The sequence below is a fragment of the Phodopus roborovskii genome, unplaced genomic scaffold (genome assembly GCF_943737965.1).
Source record: "Phodopus roborovskii unplaced genomic scaffold, PHOROB, whole genome shotgun sequence".
NCBI lineage: Eukaryota > Metazoa > Chordata > Mammalia > Rodentia > Cricetidae > Phodopus > Phodopus roborovskii.
In genome coordinates this window covers 21,740,649-21,766,388 of record NW_026126540.1, presented here as the reverse complement: position 1 = coordinate 21,766,388, position 25,740 = coordinate 21,740,649, and the positions used below count along the sequence as shown (strand labels likewise).

Sequence of the window (25,740 nt, the reverse complement as noted above, 5' to 3'; positions counted from 1 at the left end):
GCGGGGAATCCAGTCACCTGATTCCCAGGCCGGCTCTTTTCCCACATTGTCCTGAATGAAGTCCACGCTTTCCCATGACAGTAAATCCTGCCTGTGTCTCACCTGGTTCAGAGTCTATATCTAAGCTGAATCAGTTGCAGAGTACATGCTGGGCGCAGCTCTGGCCAAGGCCGACCCTCTTGCTATGGTCTCTAACCCAGACATCTATCCCTAACCTTACCTTGGCTTTCTTCCTCTTGGCTGCCACAAGGAGGAGATGATACCGAGGTGCAACCTGAAGGCTGACATCTTCCAGGCCAGCCGCTGGAAGCAGCAGGGCAGACAGAGTCTTTTCAGGATAGCCCTGGTCCAGAGCCTCATTGATGAGGCTGATGGCGAGGACCTCTGAGGAAGACATCTCCTTGAGCAGCAGCCCCAAACTGAAGACAATGGGAAAGGTTGTCTGGGGGAGGGGGGGATACTCACGGTCTGTTTCTTCCTGGACCTGTGCATTGACCTGGCACACGGCAGCCTGCAGGTCATTCCAGCTCAGGAAGGTTCTATCCGTTCCTCGAAGCTGTGGCACCTTCACCAGGGCATCAAAGTAACTAGCAGCAGAGGAGTGAGCACAAAGTCAAAAGTGGAGAAAGCTTTGAGTTGGCTCCTCCCTCAGCCACCTTAATGTCCAGGGGGTCTTCTCCCTTTATAGATTGTTCTGAGCCCTCTGTGTGGAGCATGGAGCTCTTCAAGCTTCAGTCATCTTTTCCCTCCTCTCTCTTACCCCAGATCTCAGCCACTCACCAGGCCTTTAATGACTTACACTAACGAATCCCAAAGCGTACTTCCATCCTTCAAGGGCCTGGGAACTGCTGACCCTCCCTCCACGAATGCCAGTCAGGGTCTCATACCCTAGCTTACATCTGAACTCCCAATCCCCTCAGTCTATCTCTGTGCCTCAGCCTGTCCCTTCTGGATAAACTTCTGTGGAGTCAGCTTCCACTTGTCTCCTCTGCCACCAAGTCCTGACAATTCTATTTTCAGAATACCATTTACATGCTGCCATCTTCTTCCCACTCCTGCCTCTCCCACGGTCCCACCTTGGGTCAAACCGTGGTCCTAAAAGGCATCCCTGCTGCTCTGCCTGGCCCAGGCCCTGTGGTGCAGTCCCAGCATAGCCAGAATAATCTTGGTAAAGCAGGTCAGGTGGGCTGAACACCCCCAAAGCTTCCTTCCATGCTTGAGGACATGGGCTGGTCTCTGCTAGCCTACTCCTTTCCTGCCTCACTCCATTTGGCCACTCTGGCTTCCTGGTAGTCCTTGCTTTTGGTTTTTTGGGACATTGGAAAGTTAAACCCAGAGCCTCAGACATGCCATGCAAGCACCCACCACTGAGCTATTCCCAAGTTCTTCCTCATGTTCTGTGAGTGCACCTAGGTCACTCTCCTGTCCTGAAGGGCATCCTTGTCCGTATGACCCTCTTCCTCAGAAGCCATCTATGACTACATTATGTGAATAGGAAGACTGCCCCAGCCCCTACTCTGGCATGTTTTGTTTGGCTCCATAGCTCTGTGCCCATCCAATCACAACTCCTGCTTGTGTACATGCTTGCCAAGAGCAGGGATTTGGTTTAGTCACTGTTTTCCACACCTAGAATGGTGTCTGGCAGTCTGCAGGCATTCAACATTTGTTCCAAAAAAGAAAAAAAGGAGAGGAAACGGGACGATCATGAGCTCCTCTACTGGGGAAGAAATACAGCAGGGGCAACTGTGAGCAGAACTAGGGGAGGACCAAGACTGGGCCTCAGACAGAAGGCTTCTGTCCAGTGTCAGCCACATTCACGCTATCCCTTCACTTCGGACAGGTGGCAAAACTTTCTCACTCACCGTTGAGCATTTTCTTCTTCTACCTGGGCCAAGCCGGTAGCAGGGTTCACCAGATTGGCCCAGAAGGCACAGGCATCTCTAGCTTCCAGAGCGCGGTTAATGAGAACCACAGCTGAGAGCATTTCCACGGCCACAAAGAGCTCTTCCTGGCTCAGCTCCTGTAGAGGAGTTGAGGGAAGTTGTTGGCACTGTTGGGAGTCAGCCTACCCCAAGCTCTCCAACATCCCATCTCCATTCCCAAGTTCCAGGAACTCCATTTACTCCACAACACCATTCATGCTCAACACCTGGGCCATATCTGGGCCACATTCATCCACTAACACTACTCATGCCCAACACCTAGGATGCATTCATTCACAAACAACATCTATACTTTATACCTGGGGATGTTTACTGTGAACACAATTATGAAGACCACACACAGTGTGGTCTTAATTCCCATAACAGGCCAAATGGGGTATGTACCCATGTCCCAGCCAAGCCCATAGCTATGTGGTCAAATGCAGTTAAATGGAGCTGCCGGACTGCGGAGCCCACACTCAACCCATGACCTCTGCCAACAGCTTTCTGGTCCCAAGTTGTTTCAAGAACTGCATGAGCCAAGCGATGGTAGCACATGCCTTTAATCCCAGCACTCAGAGGCAGGAAAATCAGCTACATAAGAAGTTCAAGGCCAGCATGAGCTGTGTAAGATCCTGTCTCTCAAAAAGCCAAAAAGGACAGAGAGAGAATGTGTGAGTGTGAGTGTGTGTGTGTGTGTGTGTGTGTGTGTGTGTGTGTGTGTGTGTGTGAGACAGTGACAGAACAGAACTGTACAGGGCTCTGGGCAGAGAAGACCGAGTGGCCATCTCATGCTATGCTGCACATCATGGGCCCTGGCCCCATTTTCTAAGCCACCTTCTCTCTGCTTCCCTTCAAATATCTGCATAGGCTGCTCCCTTTTTCTGGAGCACGCTTCCTGCATTCTACTAGGAGACTTGTAAACAATAACGACAGCTAAAACTTACTTGTTAGGTACTTCTCAAAGCACGAGTGCTAACTCACAGCCCTTGAAACAATCCTATGAGGTTGGCACCATTTACCAAGAAACCGTGAAGCAGAGAAAGTAAATGAACTGTCAATGTCACACATCTAAGAAGCAGCAGAGCTAGATTTGAACTCAGGTCTCTCAGGTCCACAGCCTTCAGCACTACACTTTCACCTGTTATATTTCTGGGCTGCTCTCCTGTTACTCAGCTGCTGTCATGTACTGTTGATGAAACCGGTCTCTGTGCAGATCGTGTCTGAAGTAAATGGTCTATGAACGCCTGCTGGTGGGGATTCACTATGGAGTCTCTTCTAGAAAGCTTTCCAGACTTCCTCTAGCACTGCTTACTCCATTTTCCTGGTCCCTGCTGTAAAATCATCTTCTAGCTACATCATTTACTCTTCTCTCTACCTCTGCCTGGCCCCTTGGGTGTATTCTAACTCCCACAGCAAAGCTCATGCCTCGCTATCAGAAGAGCTGTGTGGACAGGAGTGAGGTGGGGCAGCCTTGTGGTTAAAGCATGTCCTGCCAGTTATGTTCAGCGCTGAATTCAGCCACAGTGCTGCCAGTCCGCTGAGCAGGCAAGCACTCAACTTCTGCGACCCTCTTCTTAGCGCTAAAGTACAAAACCAGCACTTACATGGCAAGGCCGCTGTCTGCACCGAGTGTGTTTAATGCTACTGGTTGCCATGATGACCCTAGAAAGCAACCCTCCCCATCCTAATTTCTGGTCAGCCCCCCCAGCTGTTTGGGGGTCCCCAGAACATACCCTCTGCTGCTGCTTCTGAAGCACAGACAGCTCCCGCTGGTACACAGCAGAGGCAAAGGGGTACACTTGGGGCAGCTGGGCTTCAGGACACATGAGCTCCTTCACAGTGTCAGTGGCCACTTCCCTCTGGATGGCTCTGTTGATTCTCCACACAGCCTGGAGCACTGCAGGGGAGGACAGCAAGGAATCACACAGGCTGAGTGTTCCCTGTTATCTCGGCTGTCCTTACCCACCAGGCTCTGCTGGGACCGCTAAGGGAAACGGCTTCGTAACACCTCTAGGAAGTCATTCTACCAGATTCAAAATACATTTCTAAATGTTCCAGAGGAAAAGCAGGTGTGGTACTTTAAAAGAGAGGCTCTGACTAGGCAGTGGTGGCACACGTCTTTAATCCCAGCACTTGGGAGGCAGAAGCGGGGGGAATCTCTGTGAGTTCAAGACCAGCTGGGTCTACAGAGTGAGTTCCAGGACAGCCAGGGCTACACAGTGAAATCCTGTCTCAAAAAACCAAGAGAGAAAAAGAGAGAGAGAGAAGGGGTCTGTGAAAGGCAGCGTGTTGGGCCCAGGAGCTGCATAGCTTAGAATGCAGCAGAGAGGGCTGTCACAGCAGCGGTAAGTTCCTAAGGCAGTGAGCACAAGATTGACAGGTGGCAACGATGCATAACTAAGATGAAGTAAGTCAAAGGGCTCTAGGGACCAAACCTTAGTGACAATGCAGAGGAATGGAGAGCCAGCTCCATTTACACTGCAGTGGGTAGAGGGAGCTAAAAGGGGCTAAAAGGGGCCATGGCATACAAGTGTGGCATACAAGGGGCCAGCAGAAAGGGACACTCACTCCAAGGGGCACACAACCCTGTGGGGAGCAATAAGGCCGTGAGAAGACCTACAGTGCCCAGCCGTGCTAGAAGAGGCCCCGCCCCAGTGCCGAGGCAGTGCTGAGGAGGAGGGGCTCTGACTGGAAGCCCGCAGACTACTTTCAGAGAAGCCTTGGAGACAGCTCTGTAGACGTTTCCCCCTGCTTCTGACAGGTGAAATGTGCGAGGAATGTCAGTCAGAGGCCCAGAGGCCAGGGGCTGAGAAGGAAGCAAGGAAGAGCAGCCTGTGTGGTGAAATGCGAGCTGAAAAGCAAGGGGGAACACCCGGAAGGCCTCACCTGTCAGGCCCCGGGGATGGAACCAAAGTGTGGGATAAAGACTGAAAGAGCAGGGCCAGCTAAGAACACCTGCTGCTCTTGCGGGGGTGGGGGAGGTGGGGTGCATGTTCAGTTCCTAGTGCCCACACAGTGGCACATAGGATCTCTTTGTGTATCTCTGGCTGCTCTGGAACCCACTCTGTAGACCAGGCTGGCCTTGAACTCAGAGATCCACCTGACTCTGCTTCCTGAGTGCTGGGATTAAAGGCGTGCACCACCACTGCCCAGCATAAATAAAATTACGGAAGGGCCAGTTGGGTGTGGTGGCTCACACCTGTAACAGAAGCACTCAGGGTTAGCACTTGGGCGGCTAAGGTAACAGTATCACATTGTGCTCCAGGCCAGCTTGAGCTACACAGAAAGATCCTATCTCAAAAAAAACAAAAACACGCCAAGAACATAGAGCTGAAGCTTTCCTACAGAGAGATCCGTACCAAGATCACTCTGGCAACAACAATTAGGGATAAAGTGGGCTCACAGGGCAGGCAGCAGCCAGGAGCAGTCTAGGGGAGGCTGCAAACTGACACTTGGCTGTTACTCAGAGGTAAATAAACGGTGACTGAATGACTTCAAACCTGACATGGAGGCAAAACTGAGCCAGGTCAGGCCCAGCTACAGACCCTGTAGCTGCTCCAGGACTCTGGTTGTCCTCACTCAACCTTGAATACAGTTATATTTGCATGTAATTTGTTTAATTCTTTAGGTTCCTTTTATCATCCATTTAAGGTTGTTTTGCCTGCACGTGCCTGTGTACCGCATGTGTCTCATGCCCGCAGAGGTCAGGAAAGGCCTCAGATCCAGTTTGGATCCCTTGGGACTGGGGTTGTAGATGATTGTGGACCAGCAGATACTAGGAACTGAACCAGGTCCTCTGCAAGAGCAACAAGAGCTCTTAACCACTGAGCCCTCTCTCCAGCCCCACATACAGTGCTATTTTAATGGACAATGAATTAGAATGTGCTTTCTCCTCACCTGAGAAATCACATTTCAGAAGTCAAAAAAATATAAACAGGGAGAAACAAAATCATAGGCAAACTCCCCAGAAGGGGGTGCAGAGGGCAGAACATATGAGGGGTAAATTTCCTTTTTTAGGCTTGGAACTGGACAGCAGTTTGCCTCGTCCAATACATATGCCAGTAAAGGAGCAAGATACACTACCAAGAGCCAGCAGACCCTCAACCCCGACCTGGACTTACTGGCTTGCTCTTGATCGCTCTTCTCATTGGCTGCAGCCACCCCAACCTGGATCTCCTCCTTTTCTAGAAGCTTCATGAAACCTAGTTCCTGCAAGAGAGCAGAGTTGCAGTAGAAGAGAGTCCCTGGGCCATGAATGTGCATTAGGAGCTGCTAGGACTAAGTCCTGCCTCTCTCCAGATAGAAGGACCTGGCCTACCCATCTCTAGTATGCTGTCTCTCTCTAACCCAGCAAACATCTAAATTAACAAGACTAGATGTTATAGATGCAAGTATAAATAACATCAAACAGAAAGCCAGTGTGTTAAGGGCTGCAGACATGGCTCCCTGGTCAAAGTGTTTCCCATGTAAGCAAGAGGACTGGAGAGTCAATCTCCAGAACCCATTCAAGTCTTGCCTGTAAGTCTAGGCTTAGATGCAAAGATGGGATTCCCAGATCAAGCTGGCTAGTGAGACTAGCCATATTGGTGAGCTCTGGATTCAGTTAAGAGAACCTGCCTCAGTGAACAAGGTGGAGGAATTAGTTTCAGATGATTCTTGACATCAACTTTGGGCCTCCTACACACATACATGCTCACACATTTGCCCTACCCCATGTGAGCATACATATAGACATACACTCATACCACAGACACATACACATGAAAAATGTAAGGGTGGGGATCAAAGCATTGAAAATAAAGTTGATAAATAAGACCCCCAATTCAGCAATGAGAAGCATATGGTTGCCTAATGGACTGGCCTGGTCCACTATGCTTTGGTGGGTGATTCAGCCATTTAAACATGGAGTCAGAGATGATATGCATGTAAGAAGCCATTCCCCACCCGACAGGCAGGCAGGTGCTAGCCAGAGCCTGACCTGTGACTTCTGCTCTCTGTCTGAACTCAGCTGTTCCAGGTACCAGCCAGCCACGTCTCTTCTCACTCCTTGCAGGGCCAGAACAGGATCTTGAAGGGCCTCAAGCAAGGCCCCAGGACTCTGTCTCTCCAGAGCATCATCAACAATTTCTAGAGCCCCTTGGACTGAAAAACAGCAAAACTCCAAGTGTGTGAAAGCCTGCTCTTACCATCCCTGGCCATTCCAGAGAATATGCCTTTTTTCTGCCTCCCACACAACAGTGAGCTCATGTGGTCCAGCCTGCGTCTTCCTCTTGGCCTTCATAGTCCTCCCTTCTCACTGTTCCAGACCCTAAGAATACCCTGATCCTAGCAGGCAAACATCCTCCTGTTGTGAGCCTTCGGCTTGCCCCTCTGTCCACCATCTTCCCTACCCCGTCTAGCTTCATACTTTCTTTTCTTCCTGTTTCCTTTTCTTTTGAGAAAGTCTCACAAGGCAGCCCTGTGAGTCCTTGAAACTCTCAATCTTCCTTCCTTATCCTCCTGACTGATGGGATCATGGGTGTGTGGTATTCCAGCTATACTTCCTTCTTGAAGGAACCTAATCCAAACATCTACCCCCAGCACTGGGAGCTGAAAAGCCCAGCCATTTGCCTCTGTCTTAATAATTTTCCATTCCCACAGGAGCTGTCTGGTATAAACTTCTTTGTTGGGACCAGAGAGCAGGGCATATAATAAGGCCATGGGGCTTATTTAAGCCCCTATCTGCAAGCTTCCCAGGCTTTCCAAGCCATCTCTTACCATTGGCAAGGTTGATGTGGCCCTGGATCTCTGCCTGGGTGAGGCAGGACTCATAGATGTCCTGTTCTTGACCATCATCCTGCAAAAGTGAATGTAGAAAGAGACTTGGGGACACAGTGCAATCTTCCTTCCTGTCCTTGTCACACTCACTTCTGCAGACCAAAAGCCAGCCCCAAAGACCAGTCTGCTTAGGACTCTGAGGAGAACATAGGGTCTAACCCCTGGCACCAACAGTTAAGCCAATCAGCCCGTGGCCCCCCTAGTCTAGTCTCATCTCATGCTTCATTCCAGAGTCACTTCCGTCATCCAGAGTCTTCTCCAGCCTTCTTGCTCAACAGACATCACTCCAGGCTCTCTCCTACTTCTCTAGAGTCACAGGTGTATCTTTGGAACTCAAGGCAGGACAAACTGCAGTCCTAGTTCCACTTGAGACTCCCCAGCCTCTCAACTTATTGTCTTGTATATTCTAAGGCTTCTCCTTACATGGTTCCTGGCATTGGCAGCCTTCTCCATCTTGGCTAAGGCCAGCAGCTCTTGGTAGACAGCTGCCAAAGGTTCCTGAAGATTCCCCAGAAGAGCATTAGGATTCTGTAAGGCAGCCAGAGTGTCCTCCACCACCCCTCGCTCCACGGCATCGTTGATGGCAAGAATAGCTGCATGGACTTATGGGGCAGGAGAACAAGGTCAAGAAGCCAAAAGGACCCAGACCAGAACACAGCTAGCTGCAGTGCCAGGGAGCCTGACCCATGTGACTGTGGATATGAGATGCCAGAGCCCATCCCATGTCTTATCCCCCACTCACCCCCATGCTCACTTCCATGTCCTACTCCAGGATAGAGCCCTACCTGCAGCCTCATCGGCTGAAAACTCATTGGCCAAGATGCCTCCAATCTTGCTGAAGGCTGGTAACTGGAGGCCATATTTGGCCAATTCAGAGGCAATGTTGCTGAGTTCCTCAGCTGCAATGGTACCAGAAGTGTTCTTCATTAGGCTCAGGATCCCCATGCCCCCTGTTTAGTCCATGGACAAGAGGAAGGAGCTGGCTTACCTGTGAATTTCACTTTCCCATACAGGTCATGGATCTGAGGGGCCAATCCCAGACGGAAGAGGAAGAGACTGGGGAGAATGGAAGGTATCAGAACACACTGGGATCTGACTTTTCACACTTTGTCCATAACAGGTGTGTAAAATTACAATGGAGACCCAGAGGTGAAGAACACTTAGCACTTGTCCTTAAGTCACTCTAGCACCAGGGATTACCAGCCAAGAAAAGAGCTACAGAATGGAAATAAGATGCCATAGGGAGTCTCTGTAACTGTGATGGCTCCACAGAGGACACACTGCAATGGAATGTCACAGGGTGGAGATGGACAAGAGGAAGATTACAGCAAACAAGGCTGCTGAGGCCAGGGACGGAGGCAAAGGAGGGCATGGGAAGGGAAGGCATAAAGAGATGATATAGTGGACACAGAAACTGGCCAGTCCTATTCTATGATTCAGCCAACTGGTATACCTGCCTGTGAATAGAACCAAGTAGCCTTCCCTGCTTCTACTAAGTGGCTTGTACATGATGCTCTTGAAGGGTTCTGGTTCTGATTTATTCATGTCCCAGTCACAAGCTAAGGACTTTATCCTGTTGTTCCTTCATTTATAAGGCTCATACATAAATGTGCCCACAAACATACAAATGGATATAAACATCCATACAGATTTAAAATCTCACCCTCCCAAAAACTGCTCATTTGGCTACTCTCACTAATTTCTATTATATTTATTGCTATTAATTGCTCCATCTATTGATTGATCTACCTAGAGCAGTGGTTCTCCATCAGTGACACAACCCCTTTAGGGATCGAATGACCCTCTCATGGGGTTATCTAAGATGAACGGAAAACAGAGATATTTGCATTACAATTCATAACAGTAGTGAAATTTCAGTTATAAAATAGCAATGAAATAATTTTACAGTTGGGGGTCACAACATGAGGAATTATATTAAGGGGCCATAGCATTAGGAAGACCACGAACTACTGACCTCGAGGAACCTGGTTAACTAAAGTCAGGGGTGTCTCACCTGAGAGCATGAATGCAATAGATCACCCGAGGCATATTCTTTTTGTCATAGATGTCCGTGGTCTCTGGGAGGAAAATCTAGAGGAGAAGCCAGACAGTTGCTGCACTTTGAGAAGGCACAGCACAGAGGAGGGTAGTGCAGTAAGTAAACCACCCAAGCTGATGTGGTACAGGAGGCCTGGGCTGAGCAATACTCTCTCCAACCAGAGCTGTGAGCACCCACAGCCCAGGCTTCTAACTCAGTTTCTATAACCATCCCCATTCAGCCCGATGTAAAAAAGGCTTACTAAGCCAAGACACAGCCAGTCACATAGTAACAGAGTATCCAGGGTTAGCTGACCACCAGATGAGACCTGGTGCAAGCCATAGCCTCTAGGAAAAACATGCCCCAGGCATTCAGCCTCCATAAGCCTGGTCCTTGACCTGAAATTTCCACCACATACATGATTATGCTGGGGAGCTGAACATGCTCCCAGGGAGGACCCAGTGAGGTATGCTAAGGCCCATAGAGTCCTCTGATCTGTATAAGCAACTTAAGAACTGAAACCTAAGCTCAGTACATTCTATGCTACATTCAGCTTCTTAACAAGGGACCAAAGCCAGAGAGCTGTCTCAGTTGCACCAACACAGCATGTGCCCTCCACTGCTTCTGACTTCCACCAAAATGTCTATCTCTTTTGATTTTTTTTTTAATTTAGATTTATTTCTTTTATGTGCACAAGCATTTTGCCTACATGTATTTATGTGCACCACACGCCTGCCTGGTACCTGCAAAGATGGGGAGGCAGAAAAGGAATCCCTGGAACTGGAGTGCAGATAGTTAGTTATGAACCACCATGTGCACACTGGGAATTGAACCTGGATCCTTTGCAAGTACAGTAAGTACACTTAATCTTTAAACCACCTCTGTAGCATTTTTCTGAAATGAGGTCTCATTGTGTAACTCAATCTGCCATATCAAATTTGAATAACCCAGGTATTGCCTGGGAACTCCCAAACCCCCTGCCTTATCTCCCCAATGCTGGAAGCAGAGATGCACTACTAAGCTCAGCTGTTTGCTTTTTTCTGTAGACCCAGGAGTCCAGGGTTTCGAACATGCCGAGCAAGGGCTCTACCACTGAACTACATCCTTTTCTTTTTATGTGTATAGGTGTTTTGCCTGTATGTATGTCTGTGTATCACATGAGTGTCCCATGCCCATAGAAAGCAGAAGACAGCACTGGATCCCTGTGACTGAAGTTACAGATGGCTGTAAACCACTGTGTGAGTGCTGGGAATCAAACCCAGGCTCTGGAAGAACAGCCAGTGTTCTCAACCATCAAACCATCTCTCCAGCTCCTTTTTCTTTTCTCTAAAATTTTTACCTGTGTGTGTGTGTGTGTGTGTGTGTGTGTGTGTGTGTGTGTCCCCACTTGTCTGTACAGGCACTATTAACATGCAAGTGTCCACTGAGGCCAGAAGAGGGCATTTGATACCCTAGAATTGGTGTTATAGACATTGTGAGCTACCTGATGGAGGGGCTGGGAATTGAACTTGGAGAACATGAATCCTCTGCAAGAGCAACTGTGCTCTTAATCCTTCCTTTTTCTTCTTCCCCCCTTTTTTTCCCCCTGCCTGTCTCTGCCTCCCAAGCACTGTGATTAAAGGTGTGCAGCACCATCACCCAGCATTTTTTTTTTTTTTTGGACTGGCTTTGAGCTCACCAAGATCTACCTGCCTCCCACCCCCTTCCCAAGTGCTGGGATTAAAGGCCTATGCCACCAGGACAAGTCTTTTTTTCTTTTGTTGAAATATATATAATGTAGGCTGGCTTCAATCTCCTGATCCTGCTGTCTCAGCTTCGTTCTAGGTACTGGGATTATAGATTTGCATCACCACACCCAACAAAATGTCTTTGCTACTATTTCCCATACAGTGTACATGCAAGTGTATGTGCATGCGTGCATGCGTGTGTGTGTGTGTGTGTGTGTGTGTGTGTGTGTGTGTCTAAGGACAGCCTACAGGAGTTGGTTCTCTTCTTCCTCCAAGTGTCACCTGGGGATTAAACTCAGGCTGTCATGTTAAGCAGCAAGGTCTTTTATCTGTTGAGCTATCTCATTTATTTGTTTTGTTTTGTTTTTTGGTTTTTCGAGACAGGGTTTCTATGTGCATCCCGAGTGCTGGGATCAAAGGCATACACCACCACTGCCTGGATTATCTCATATTTTTTGTTTGTTGGTTTTTGGAGACAGGGTTTCTCTGTGTAGCCTTGGCTATCCTGGAACTTGCTCTATAGACCAGTCTGGCCTCGAACTCACAGAGATCTGCCTGCTTCTGCCGAGTGCTGGGATTAAAGGCGTGTGCCACTACTACCTGGCTCACCTCATCTTTATAGTTACCTTCTACAGGGAACACAGAGAAGGACACATACACTGCAGAATTCTGCCTAGCCTTAATTTGTAGTACTTTACAAAGGGAATTTACACAGGCCATGCAATTCTCCTACCAACATTAGAGGTGAGAAACAAACTGGGATTCACATGGGAGAGGACATGTAGCATGAGCACAGTTGGGTCTGCGGTCTCCCACCTGGGGAAGAGGCAGGTTCTTGGTTCACTCTGGAATTCTGGTGGGAAGATGCCTGGCTAACATGAGCCCCATCTGTGCTATACAGGAGCTCCACTACAAGACAGCACTGATGCTCCTCAGCCCAGGATCTACAGGGAGGGGAAGGCAAAGCCCAAGCAACCTGGTTCAAAGGCACAGAGACCCAAGGAACTGTTCTCTTAAAGCATCCCGTTTTACCGAAGGCAGACCGATGTGGGCTACTGCAGAAAGCCAAAAGTTGATATTGTCTGTGTGACGGAAATGCAAACCAGTTGCCTGAAAGGGAGAAAAGAGAGAATGTTTCTAGAGTTCTCAGGGCTCCCTACCGGTGGAACCCAGATACCAGCTTAAAAATTCATGGGGGAAGGAAGGGTTAGGTGGAGCCAAAGGACTCCACCCTGTGGATCCCTACCCCATGGAACAGAAAACAGCTGAAACCACCAGGAATAGTTGAGCCAGCAAGACAATGGGAGGCTGGCACAGGGAGGGCAGTGCAGTAAGGCTTCCAAGCTGGCATAGGACAGGAGGCTTGGGCTAACTAGAGTTCAGAGAAGGGACACATGCCCAGAAAGGCCCTTTAGGGTGGCAAAGCCCACGAACCTTGGAGTATGAACTGTGACTCTCCAGGCTATTTGTACCTTGGGGCATCCTAAGGCCCATATAGCAGCGCCCCTTGCTGTTAGCAGAGCACCCACCTGGTGAATCTACTTCCCCAGTACAATTATTTGTACTTGTTTTCAGCCTCAAAAGTGATCCTGTATGGACTCTGATGTTACATGGTCACCATGCTCTTACAGCTGTGAGAAGGAACATTTTGGGAGGGAGATGAGATGGCAGGGGGATGAATTACACTGTGCCCACCTGGTACCGCAGCTGTTCCAAGTCATAGATCTTCTTCAGGGGGACCACAGAGGGTGCAAAGCAGTGGCCCAGCTTGGCCAGCAGCACGCCATTCCGGAGGCTCTCCTCCAGCTCTACTGGGGAAGGAAGCTCCTCCTTCAAGCACACCTCCATCCAGCTGTGAGCAGGAGAGCAGTTCTTACCCACAGGTATTTGCAGGACCTGCCCATCCCTCAAGTGACCTGACACACTGTTCCTTCCCTCCCCAAACTTCCCCTCTTCCTATTGCCTCACCATTTTCCACTTTTCCCAACCTGCTCAGATGCCTACACATGCCAACCTTTTGCCTTATTCATCCTGGAAAGTCTCCCTGAGTGGCTCCCATACCCGCCTGTCTTCAAGGAGGTGAGCCAGACTCTTACCCTGTTGCGGTAGGTAACCCCTTACTCTAGCTACATATCTGACTCAAACCAAATGGAATTCGCCACTTCTCTCATTGTGCATGGTTCTGAAAACTCAGGTGCAGGAAGCTCATGTCTGTTGGAATGATCTCCACAGTTCACAATTCAGTTCTGAGGATAAGGAGGGTGTTATAGGCCTGTGAGTGGATGGAAGAGGGACAGCAAAGGGACAGAAAGGCCAGCCTCCTAGAATCGGAGAGGCCCTCTTTCCAACCTATCTCCCTTGCTTTGCCCCTGCAACTCAACTGCACTCTGCAAAATGAGGCCAACGTCACTGTAGTGCTGGCTTCGGTGGGCAGCTGCCAGAAGCAGTGAGCTGGTAATTCTGAGCACACTTTGAACATGAACATAAATGTATTTCACCGCTGGTAGCTGTGGCATGATTCCTTGGGGAGACTCTCCAGATACTGAGGTCTACATATGTTTCCAAAGAGACCTTGCTTCACACTATTCCTGCTGGAAACCTGACTGATTGATTGCCTGATTGGTTTGTTGGTTTTTTGAGACTCGGTTTCTCTGGGTAGCCCCAGCTGTCCTGGAACTCACTCTGTAGAACAGACTGGCCTTGAACTCACAGAGACCCACCTGTTTCTATCTCACAAATGCTGGGATTAAAGGTGTGAACCAGCACACCCTGCTGACACCTGATTTCTTATCTGCTCTGTTCCACCTTTTGGGGGGGGCATTAAAACAGACTATTGGCTAAAAAGGAAAGAGGGATAGCTCCATGGTTAAGAGTACTGGCTGTCCTTCCAGAGGACATGGGTCATGGGTCTAGAGCCATATGGTGGCTCACAACCATCTGTAACTCTAGTTCCAGGGTATCTGATACCCTCTTTTGGCTCCCAAAGGTACCAGACATGTACATTGGCACGTCTTTAACCTCAGCACTTGGGAGACAAGGGCAGGACAATCTCTGAGTTCGAGGCCAGCCTGATCTAAAAAGCAAGTTCCAAGACAGCCAGGACACAGAGAAACCCTGACTAAAAAAAAAGGTAATAAAAATAAATTAAAAAATTTTTAAATGGAGACTGGAGAAATGACTCAGCAGATCAGAGCGCTTACCAAACAGGCATAGGGGGCCTGAGCTCAAATCCCCTGCACCCACATAAAACCCCAGGCATGGCCACAGCACTTGTAGCCCCAATACTATTGGGGAAACAGGAAGATGGCTGGGGATGCTGGCCACTAGTCTAGCTCCAGGGTTAGTGAGAGACCTTGTCTCGAGGCAAAGGGTTGGCATGTTTAGGCATCTGAGCAGGTTGGGGAAAGTGGGAAATGGTGAGGTAATAGGAAGACGGGAATTTGGGGTAGGGAAGGAATGGGGTGTCAGGTAACTTGAGGGATGGACAGTCATTTGCATCCCCCAAAATGGGTTCCAATGAGGGCTAAAAGCAGGTCATGTGGTGAAAGCTAATGGGGAAACTCACGAGACAGAGATCATTACCACACGAACATCAGACTTAGTATTGCTAGAGGCAGCATAAGGAGATGCGTGTCCCTACTGAGGGAAGCTCATGCCACCACCATTTTCCTTTAAACCTAATCAAGCCTTTAAGAGCCAGTACCCATTTATAGGAAATAAGAGGCTTGGAGGCTCGAGTGGAATGCCAAAGAAGCAAATGAAGCCAGAATGTCAGGAAAAGTGATCTAGTTTCTTCAAAAAGTCAGGGACATGAAAAAAAGAAAAAGAAAGGAAAGAAAGAAAAGAAAAGGAAAAAGAAAAAGGAAGAGTCGTGCCAGGCTAAAGAAGGCCTAAGAGGCAAGTGTCATGTGCAAACTTTTAGATTCTTTTTTTTTTGGGGGGGGTAGGTTTTCAGACAGGGTTTTGTGGGTTTTGTGGGCCTTAATATGCCTTGAACTCAGAGATCCACCTGCCTCTGCTTCCCCTGTGCTGGGATTAAAGGTGCATACCACGACAGCCTGGCTAGATTCTTTTTAATTAAACAGATTTACTTTTTAATTTAAAATTTTCACTGTACATATTCATTGTACATGGTACTCTGTTACATAAAGACAGATTTTTCTTTTTAGACAATGAGTGAAACTGGAAAATGGCCTGGTTCCTGATTTTCCAGGGATTCACGGTAGTTAGTTGGGCATTGTGACAGTATGGTAGGTAGAGGTACCCCAAGACTGTAGAGTTATATATATTGGCGGATACTGGGGAAAGAATGTAATGGTTGGGACTGGCCTTAAAAATCAGAAAATGCTAGTTTTCATTTCTGTCTTGTTTTGAGACAGGGTATCATGAAGTCCAGACTGGCCTCAGACTTGGTATGTAGTGGAGGCTGACTTTGGACTCTGTGTGTGTGTGTGTGTGTGTGTGTGGCGAGACATGTATAAGTGTGTGCACATGCCTGCAGAGGCCAGAGGCTGATATAAAGCATCTTCCTTGGTTACTTCCCATCCTACTTTTTGAGGCAGGGTCTCTCATTTCTCTCGTTGAACCTGGAGCTCACTGATTGGGTAGGCTGGTCAGCCAATGAAATCTATTGATCGGCCTGATTCTGCGTTCCCAGCACTGGGATTGCAGGTACATGCTGCCATAGCTGACTGTGTGTGCTGTGGATCTGAATTCAGGACTTCATGCTCTACTACTAACTGAGCCATCTCCCTTGCTGCTGGCCTTGAACTTCTTATTCTCTTACCTCCTAAGCACTGAGATTACAGGTATGCACCATCGTGCCTGGCATGGCAAAATTATTTTAACTTGCCCTTCCCCACAGCACAGGCCCTTGCCTGTTTGTATTTGCTTTGGGGACAGGTGCCTGGAATAGGAAATGTGGACCAAAAGGAATCCATCTTCCCGGGCCTGGCTTACCGCTTGGCTTCCTCTAGCCGGCACAGGTACTGATAGGCAACATTCTGGCGCCTCTGCTCATCCATCTCCTCAGCTGTGAGGCGTTCATCTGAAGTATGAGGGGACACAGTCAAGGAATGCAGCCTGGGCAGCTCACAACAACCTGTAACCAACCAGCTTCAGGCGAACCTACCCTCTTCTGTCTTCATGGGCACTCATACACACACGGCATATATACATACAGACACACGCCCATAATAAAAATAAATCTTAAAATACAACAGCAGCAGCAAAACGATGGGAACCTCAGCTCTGATGCTGCTTTTGAACATATTCCCTAGACAGCCCCTTCTGAGCACAGATGCACCTCTCCATGTCCCTGCTCTTTTCCCCAGTGTACCCATTAACAGGAAGCATCCTTCTCCGCCAGAGACATCTCCTTCTTTCCTCTGCAGCCATCTCCTTTCTTTCTCCTCTTTCCAAAGTCTGCCTCAAACACGTCCTTCAGTGCCACCAGCAGGGCTATCCAGAGCTTCCTCAGCTGGGACCTTAGCTTTGAGTCATACCCTTCATTACATGCTAACTTCTCAAAGATGCGCTGTCACAGGTCTCCCTTGGACGCAAGGCTGACACAGCCAATGAATAAGCACAGTTTGTCCTAACCAGGGCTAGTGAATCTCTACTCTTAAAAAAAAATGCAAACTTAGATGGGCGGTGGTATCGAAAACCTTTTGTCCCAGCACTCAGGAGGTAGAGGCAGGCAGATCTGTATGAGTTCAAGGCCGCCTGGTCTACAATGCCAGTTCCAGGATTGCTATCTTAAAAAAGAAAAGAACAGGCTGGGTGGTGGTGGCACATGCCTTTGATCCCAGTACACAGGTGGCAGGGACAGGTGGATCTCTGTGAGTTTGAGGCCAGCCTGGTCTACTGAGCAAGTTCCAGGACAGCCTGAAAAGCTACAGAGAAACACTGTCTTAAAAAAAGAAAGGAAGAAGAAAGAAGAAGAGAACAGAACAGAATGGAAATATAAAGATGGGTGCTGGAGAAATGGCTCAGTAGTTAAGATCACTGACTGCTCTTGCAGAGGATTTGGGTTCAATTTCATCAGCTATGTGGTGTTTCATAACTGTCTGTAACTCCAGTTCCAGGGGCCTGATGCCTCCACTGGCCCCAGGCATCCATGCAATATAAAAGACAGATATATATATATATATATATATATATATATATATATATATATAGAGAGAGAGAGAGAGAGAGAGAGAAGGAAGGGGAGGGAGGGGGAGGGAGAGAAAGAGAGAGAGAGAAGAAACACAGAGACAATTATTATTATTATTTTTTTTTTTATCTTTTTTGGTTTTCTAAGACAGGGTTTCTCTGTGTAGCTTTGGAGTCTGTCCTGGAACTCGCTCTGTAGACCAGGCTGGCCTCGCATTCACAGAGCTCCACCTGCCTCTACAGGTTTACAGATGGTTGTGAGCCACCATGTGGGTGCTGGGAATTTAACCCGGGTCCTCTGGAAGAGCAGCCAGTGCTCTTAACTGCTGAGCCACCTCCCCAGCCCGGGGAGACAATTATTAAGAGGAAACCATGTAAGTGAATGACTCCAACCCAAAGTGAGGGATGCAATTACAGGCCATGAAGAAGATCTCAGGCTAGCAGAAGAAGCAAACCATTCTATCTGAGCTACATAGAATGATGAGCAGATTGAGGCAGAACAGGTGGCCCAACAGAGGGACCCACACTATACACTTGAAATTAAATGGAAGGACAGAGAGAATTAAAATATCACATGGGTATCATCATTATCTTTTTTCTTTCTTTCTTTCTTTTTCTTTTTTCTTTTTTCTTTTTTTTTTGTTTTGTTTTGTTTTGTTTTGTTTTTCAAGAAGGGTTGCTCTGTAGCTTTGAAGCCTGTCCTGGACTCACTCTGTAGACCAGGCTGGCCTCGAACTCACAGAGATCAGCTTCACTGTCCTTTTTTCCATAGCTCACCTGAGGAGGAAAGTAATCTTCAAGTTAAACAAAATGTAGATAACACTCTGACCTCCAAGCTCAGGAATAGGGAATGCCTTAAATGGCATAGCATTCCTATTCTGCCTTAGCCACAGTCTGTATTTCTGTTTTTCATGGAGTACACAACACATAATTAAACAAAAACATAATTGCACAACAAAATGAGTTTAGCGAAATGCAAGAGACAGCTTGGTGAATTTGTCTTTGGGTACCAGTCATTTTTACTCTTTATCCTATTTCCTCATCTTGGATATCCTGCTGTATGGTTTCAGGAAGGGCTGGGCTTATTTGAATTGGCAGTTAGAAAAGTTCAAACCCACAGACACACACTTCCAAATAAAGATTTGAAAGTACTTGCTAACGGCGGAAAACTCAGAAGTTCCTCTGAGGCAGTTTACAAGGAACAAGAGTTGGCTGTTCAAGAATGGAAAATAAACCCATAAGTGAGTGACATCACCTCAGAGCTATGAGTTGGGGACTCAGCGAGATGAAATGGGCGGGGTCTTGAGCGAGAGCCTGCGAGAGCGCGCGCGCGCGCGCGCACACACATGAGCACAAAATGTCTCAAAAAAGCCACACAACCCAAAAACAACCACCACAGTGGTTTTTCTGGAACAAGCATTCCCTCATGAGGTGGGTGGACACTGATTTTGCTATTTGTGTCCTAGTGGTGAAGGGATGTAAAGAAAGCAGGTTTTGTTTTTCATTCCGCTGATCGGTTCAGCCCTTCCCAAGAACCTGGGTTTCTCTCTAAGGAAACAGTGTTTCTGGTGGCCCAGCGCATCCTCTATGTACTATGTAGCTAGGAATGATCATGACCTCTTGACCTCCTGCCTCCACTTTCCAACTGCAGGAATTACCGCAGTGCGCCACCAAGCCCGCCCTCCGGGTCCTGCGTTTTAAACAAACAGCCAGGTGATTAAGAACCAAGTAGTTTGAGATGCATTGCGGAATCCCATCCCGTGGCACCCTTTGGCAAGTAAGGGAACTTCAGATTTAAGGGGCCACCTAGACTGTCTACATTCCCCAGCCCTGGGGCCCCAGACTGGGAATAAGGGAGAGCGCCCTTGGAAGGTTCTGCAGCGGTTACACTGCGCACACCGGCCCACTCCCCACCCTGCTCCAGGCAGCCCCTCCCGCGAAGGCCAAGCCCCACCGGCAGCACCCCGCTTCACCCTCCCCCAAGTCCCTCCCGCACTCACAGGCTGTCCGAGCCCGGCTTGCCGCACACGGTTCCATGTTCCTTCTCCTGCCAGTTTTGAATCTCCCGCCGCTGGGACACCACTCCTCACCGCGGTCACACCGGGATGGGACGCTTCCGGTCGAGCCGCAGAGACTCTTGGGTTTCGTAGTTTCTCCCACTTGGGAGAAACTACGAAATTGCTTTGTGGCAATTCCTTGATTTACTCTTTCTACAAGACCCCTTCTCTGCTCAGCTGGCTTTTTCAAATTTTCCCTGCCGCTGCCCTTCCTTTCATTATCCTGTCCCACTTCATATAGAATTCCTGGGACTCCCAGTACGCTATACATTGAACGAGTAACATGGGTAAACATGCTCTTTAGAGAGTAGGGTTATAACAAGTGGTAGACACAAAGTCAAAAAGCTTGGAGGTCAGTGCCGCACCGAGGGAGAATAACTGCGTGGAGGCCAGAGACCTTCCTAGTAGAGGCTTCAACTGATCAAGAGGCAAAATAGAAAAATAGATCTAATTAAAAAGGCATGGGTAGGGAATGAAGATATGTGACATTTGTTTATGCTTTGGAACATTTGTTTAATGATGCAAAGATGTGTTGCCTTCTTTTATGTTGCATTTGTTTAACTCTTTGAAGCTGTTACTTTGTTTATCTAAAACACCTGATTGGTCTAATAAAGAGCTGAACAGCCAATAGCTAGGCAGGAGAAAACGTAGGCGGAGCTGACAGGCAGAGAGAATAAATAGGAGGAGAAATCTGGGGGGGGGGGGACATCTGGAAGCGAGAGAAGGGAGGAGGATTTTGGTGCTAGCCACCCAGCTAAAAAGCAAGCCACAGATTAAGAAGTAAAGATAGGTTTATGGAATAGAGAAAGGGAAAAGCCCAGAGGTAAAAGGTAGATTTAAGAAAAGCTGGCTGGAAACAAGACAAGCTAAGGCCAGCCATTCATAAGTAAAAGTAAGCCTCCATGTATTAATTTGGGAGCTGAGTGGCAGCCCCCCAAAAAAGCCAAAAGAGTAAAACAAAAAAACAAAAAATAACAATAACAAAAAAGCTACAAATGGGCCCCCTCACCATGGAGTCCGGTTGAAATCTCTTACCAGCTAAGAGTTAAGACTTCCTACTTGGAGCTGTGTCTGCTCTTCCAGAGAATCTGGGTTCAATTTCCAGCATCCACATGGTGGCTCACGACTTCCTGTAACTACAGCTCCAGAGGATCTGGCACCCTCACACAGACATTCATGCAGGCAAAACAAATAAAATGAAAATAAATAAACTATTTGGGAAAAAGAAAACTTTCTATACAACTAACAATTGATGTAAGGGCTACTACCCTTTTTATACAGAAATTTCTCTGTATAATTTTTATACAGAAATATTTCAAGTAAGAATGGTACGATATGCGGAATGAACATGATCACAACACATTGTATACATATATGAAATTTCCAAAAGGAAAAAAGGAAAGAAAAACATGTTAAAATTACAGTGAACCACAATTAAGACCTAAGCATATGTGGGTCTTCCAGTTTGGCGTTACTCCTCTTTTCCAGATATGAACCTGCAATGTGGAATGAAAGCCTAAGAGTCCCTTCCCCGAGTCTCTTAGGGACCCCATCCTGCGGTGCCTTTGGTAACTGCTGAGTTTTAAGGGGCCATCTAAATCATCTACATTCTCCGGACCCTGGAGCCCCAGAACCTGGGAATAAAGGAGAATGCCCCTCGAAGGCCCTGCAGCCAGGCTGCAGGCATGTCTACCTGCTTGTAGGCATACTTCTTCAGGCTCCCACAGAGCAGTGCTCTGGGCAGCACCTTCTACAAAGCCAAGCCCCCTTTCTGGGAATCTCACATATAAGAATATAAACTTGGTTATGTGACTCTGAGGTGCAATGGATAGCACATTGGATTTCTAGTGACAAAGAATATAGCATTGTTTACAGTAAAAACAGTTCGATTGTCTTGTGCAATCTTCATGTCTACCTAAGGCTTTCCCTTCCCCGAATGACCTCATCCTGTGTACCTTGACAACCAACCTATGATCCCATTTAAGTTCCTTGGAAACCTTCTCAGACGTAACTGCAGAAGCCATTAAAATCTGATATATGGTTATTACAAAGGCACAAAAAGCATGACTCACGAAGAAGCCCACACCCATGCTTGGGTGTATATTTTCTTTTTTCCTATTAACAGATGTGCCTAAAAATCCATTTAAAGCTCATATTAATAAAACTCCAATTCTGTTTCATTCTGACTTTTCCTGCAACAATTTTCTGCAGCAAAATCAGAAACCTGGCTTTGCTTGGTAGAAGTGTCTGCATGGAGCTGTGCCTCTGGCCCCTAATAATCCAAGTTGAAAATGGAAGCATTTGCCAGATTAAAGGTGAGGGGCATTCCACACAGTGGAAACAGCATGCATAAGAATATTAGGGACATTAAACTTGTCTTAGTGATGTGGAGAAAAGGTCAGCTAGGGAGAAGGACACGTCCTACACATCTTAGGCAACTTGCCAAGGTTCTGAGACAAGGGCTGATGAGCAACTACTAACCCTTTAGACGCAGGTCAGAGCAGCTTGGTGCTTTAGAAAAGATGACAGCAGGGGCTTGGAGAGAGCGAGACTAGGTACAGACTAATTGGGAAGCCACTTCCGTGGCACAGAGGACAGATAATACGGCTTCACTGATAAAGACAATTATCACAACTTTGGTGAGGAAAGGAGTGTGCTTAGTGTGTGATGGGCTTCTCTGACCTGTATTTCTCCCTTCTTCCTTCTCCACCCGTCATGCAAACAGTGGCAGCCAAGGGCCAAAGCTTCATGGCAGACATTTGAAAAGGCTTCATGTCGGCTATTGTAAATTGTCAATTTGGCAGAATCAACTGGAAGATAGGCCTCTAGGCTTGCCTCTGGGATATTATCTTGATTATGTTAACTGATGTGGGAAGACCTTTTAAAATTGTGGGTGAGACCATTTCCTGGACAGGGGCTCCTGAACTATATAAAGTGGAGCTGAGCAAAGAGCATTGCATTCGTCCCTCACTGTCCCCTGATTGTAGATGCAGCTACTTTAAGCACCTGATGCTTGGGCTTCATACTATGATGAACTATGAGCTAACATAATCCTTTCTCTCTTCAGTTGATTTTTAAAAAGTTACACCACACACACACACACACACACACACACACACACACACACACACACAGGCATGCACACACATCTTTTTTGGAGATTATAATATAACCACACTATTTATCCCTCTCCTTCCCTCCCTTCAAACTCTTCCATATACCCCTCCCCACTTTACTCTTTCAAATTCATGGCCTCTAGCCATTTACTTGTGATCTCTCTGATTCTTTAGCACTGGCACTTAGAGCTATAAGCCCCTCCCCCTTGAGGCTGCTTTCAATGCGTCCCAGGGCTTTCATTGGTTGTGTTTTCATTTTCATTTAGTTCTGGAACGTTTATTTATTTTATTTGTTGCTTTCTTCTTTGACCCACTGATCTTTCAGTAATGAGCTGTTTGGTCTCTATGAGTTTGCATATTGACTAGAGACTTTGCTGTCAAGTTCAAGTTTTATTGCATTGTGTTCAGATAGGATACAAGGAGTGATTTCAATCTTCTTGAGTTTGTAAAGATTTGTTTTGTGTCCCAGATGTGGTCTACTTTAGAAAGGCTTCCAGAATGTGCACTTTGATATGTGGGTGAAATATTCTGTCCATTTGGTGTATGATGCCAGTTAATTGTGATGTTGCTCTGTTTATTATTTTATATATTTTGTTTTTTCAAGACAGGGTTTCTCTGTGTGGCTTTGGAGCCTATCCTGGAACTCGCTGGCTCTGTAGACCAGGCTGGCCTTGAACTCAGTGAGATCTGGCTGCCTCTGCCTCCCGAGTGCTAGGACTAAAGGCATGCGCCACCACCACCCAGCTACTCTATTTATTTTTTGTTCAGATGATCTCTCTATTTGAGAAAGTGGGGTACTTTCTCAACTATTAATGGATTGAAATTAATTTGTATCTTTAAGTCCAATAGTAGATTTTTTATAAAATTGTGCACCCCAGAGTTTGTTACATATATGTTTAGGATAGTAATGTCTTGGTTAACCGTTTGTTTGCTTAGAATGAAATGTTCCTCTTTATCTCTTAATTTGTTTTAGTTTGAAGTCTGTTTGTCAGATATTAGGATGGTGATACCTGCTTGCTTCCTGGTTCCATTTGATTAAAGCACTTCTGTCCATCCTTTTACTCTAAGGTGGTACCTATCTTTAAAGCAACAGATAGATGGATTTTGTTTCTTGATTAATTCATTCAGTCTGTGTCTTTTGATTGGAGAATTGAGGCCACTGATATTTAAAGTTATTATTGAAATGAATGTGTTAATTGTGATCACCATGTTTATATTCTCTGCGGTACTCTGTGTTTTAATAATTACAGAGGGAGTTGCAAGGATGTGGTGGGAAAGACAGAGAAGGAACTGGATAATGATTTGGAAATGACCTCAATTACTGAGAGCTCCTTCAGCCCCTGCCCCTCCCCAGATTATCCTCCTGGAGGCCTGCTGAATATAGGACCACTTGGTGGCCTAATAGGCCTAGAGAGGCTCTGTGAGCAACCCTGAAAGCCCAGGCCAGACAGAAGCCTGGGGCACAAACATGGTGCCGTGTACCAGGCCTGCCCTAAAGACTGTTGCAACTGTGGTCAGCATGCCTACTTCATGAGTTTGTTTCTGACAATGGCCTTTCTATTTCAAAAGGGCTTCTCCCAAGGCAAATGAGGACATCTACTTTCAGATGCAGCCATCGATAGGGGGTTGGTGAGTTAGTGAGTCCTGGTGAGACCTCCTGTCTTCTCATCAAACAGGACCTGGAGGTTGCAGAGACCGGGGGCAGGGAGGCTCTTCTACTCTTCAGGCTTCTTATGACCATCACCTTCCATCCTGTTACCAACTGTAAAGATGCCGTTCAGTGCACACTTACGTATGCTTGTGAGTATGCATGTATGTGTGTAAGGGGTGTGTGTACACATGAAAAGGTCCACTTCTGGGCTAGTCTATGCCTCACTGAAGCTTGCAGTCACTCTGTAGCAGATGGAACACTTTGGCTTGTCACCTCCCCCTTTGAAAGGGAGAGACGGAGCTGGGTGACACATGTCTGGCTGAGGAAAGAGGGACCACAAGAACCAACCCTAAAATTGAAAATAAATTCAAATTAAGTTAAAAAGAAGAGATGGGAAGGGATGGGTAATCTTTGTGGGTATAATTAATAGTTCCATGATGCTTTGATTTGTTACTTGAAGGAACTCGAGGGTGTGTCTCCAGAGGTGGAGCAGCTGGGCAGGAGGGTAATAGGCCTTAGGAAGCTGTGCCTGACCACCATCCAGGTTCTGCACTAAGACAGGCCACCACAGCTGTCACTCAAAGGATCACCTGGGAGTAGGGGGTGGTGCCCAGGTATCTGGTAGCACACCTGTGAGCTAAAGCTGGTAAGGAGTAACCCAAGCTGGAGGAACCATCCCAGAAAGGCCGCTGTGGAGGAAAGAGCGCTGAGGTAAGGAATTCTGTGGTGGGTGCCCAGGACTGTATGGGGAGGAATGCCTCAGGGCTGCGGACTCAGCCAAGTCAGGCTTTCATGTGTGTTTAGAAACAACACTCCCTCCCTCCGCCCCTCCTATTTTTCCCTCCCCCTCCCTCCCTCCATTCATCCCTTTCTCCACCACTGAGCTAAATCCCCAACCCCAGAGATAATTTCTCCAAAAAGAGGCATCTCTTCTGCCTCCTCTCTGATTAAAAAGAAAGAGAGGAGGCCTCTCTGAGGTGGGCAAGGCTGTATCTTTCCAGGAAGAAGACCCCTACAGGAAATGTGCTGATGGGAAGAATGTATCTGGACTTCAGAGGGCTGCGAAGACCAGAGCAGGAACTTTGGTTATTTGTAACTGACTAAAGTAGAGGAGGTGGTAGGAAGGGCATAGTAAACACAGGCATACCCATCCTGGACAAGGGCTTCTTGCTAATTCAGCATCGGTTCATCTTTGGATGCCTGGGGCTAGCACAGCTTCTGGCACACACTGGGGGAGCTTGTGCTTCATTCCA

The 25,740-nt window shown here is 47.5% G+C and overlaps 1 protein-coding gene across 1 annotated transcript in view; it reads right to left on the bottom strand.

The window, feature by feature from the left end:
• The window catches only part of Iqgap3 (IQ motif containing GTPase activating protein 3), a 41,471-nt gene extending 21,719 nt beyond the window's left edge, over positions 1–19,752 (bottom strand). Inside the window, exons 1-15 of the mRNA XM_051198960.1 lie at positions 19,664–19,752; positions 16,467–16,554; positions 13,203–13,359; positions 12,540–12,617; positions 9,757–9,833; positions 8,731–8,798; positions 8,528–8,641; positions 8,166–8,344; positions 7,683–7,761; positions 6,904–7,067; positions 6,047–6,134; positions 3,659–3,822; positions 1,863–2,020; positions 466–587; positions 221–384 (exon numbers count right to left, since the gene is read on the bottom strand). Coding sequence (XP_051054917.1) covers positions 221–384; positions 466–587; positions 1,863–2,020; positions 3,659–3,822; positions 6,047–6,134; positions 6,904–7,067; positions 7,683–7,761; positions 8,166–8,344; positions 8,528–8,641; positions 8,731–8,798; positions 9,757–9,833; positions 12,540–12,617; positions 13,203–13,359; positions 16,467–16,554; positions 19,664–19,700 — 1,737 coding nt within the window. The 5' untranslated portion in view covers positions 19,701–19,752. The remainder of the gene's footprint in view (positions 1–220; positions 385–465; positions 588–1,862; positions 2,021–3,658; positions 3,823–6,046; positions 6,135–6,903; positions 7,068–7,682; positions 7,762–8,165; positions 8,345–8,527; positions 8,642–8,730; positions 8,799–9,756; positions 9,834–12,539; positions 12,618–13,202; positions 13,360–16,466; positions 16,555–19,663) is intronic.
• Between the last annotated feature and the right edge of the window lie 5,988 nt (positions 19,753–25,740).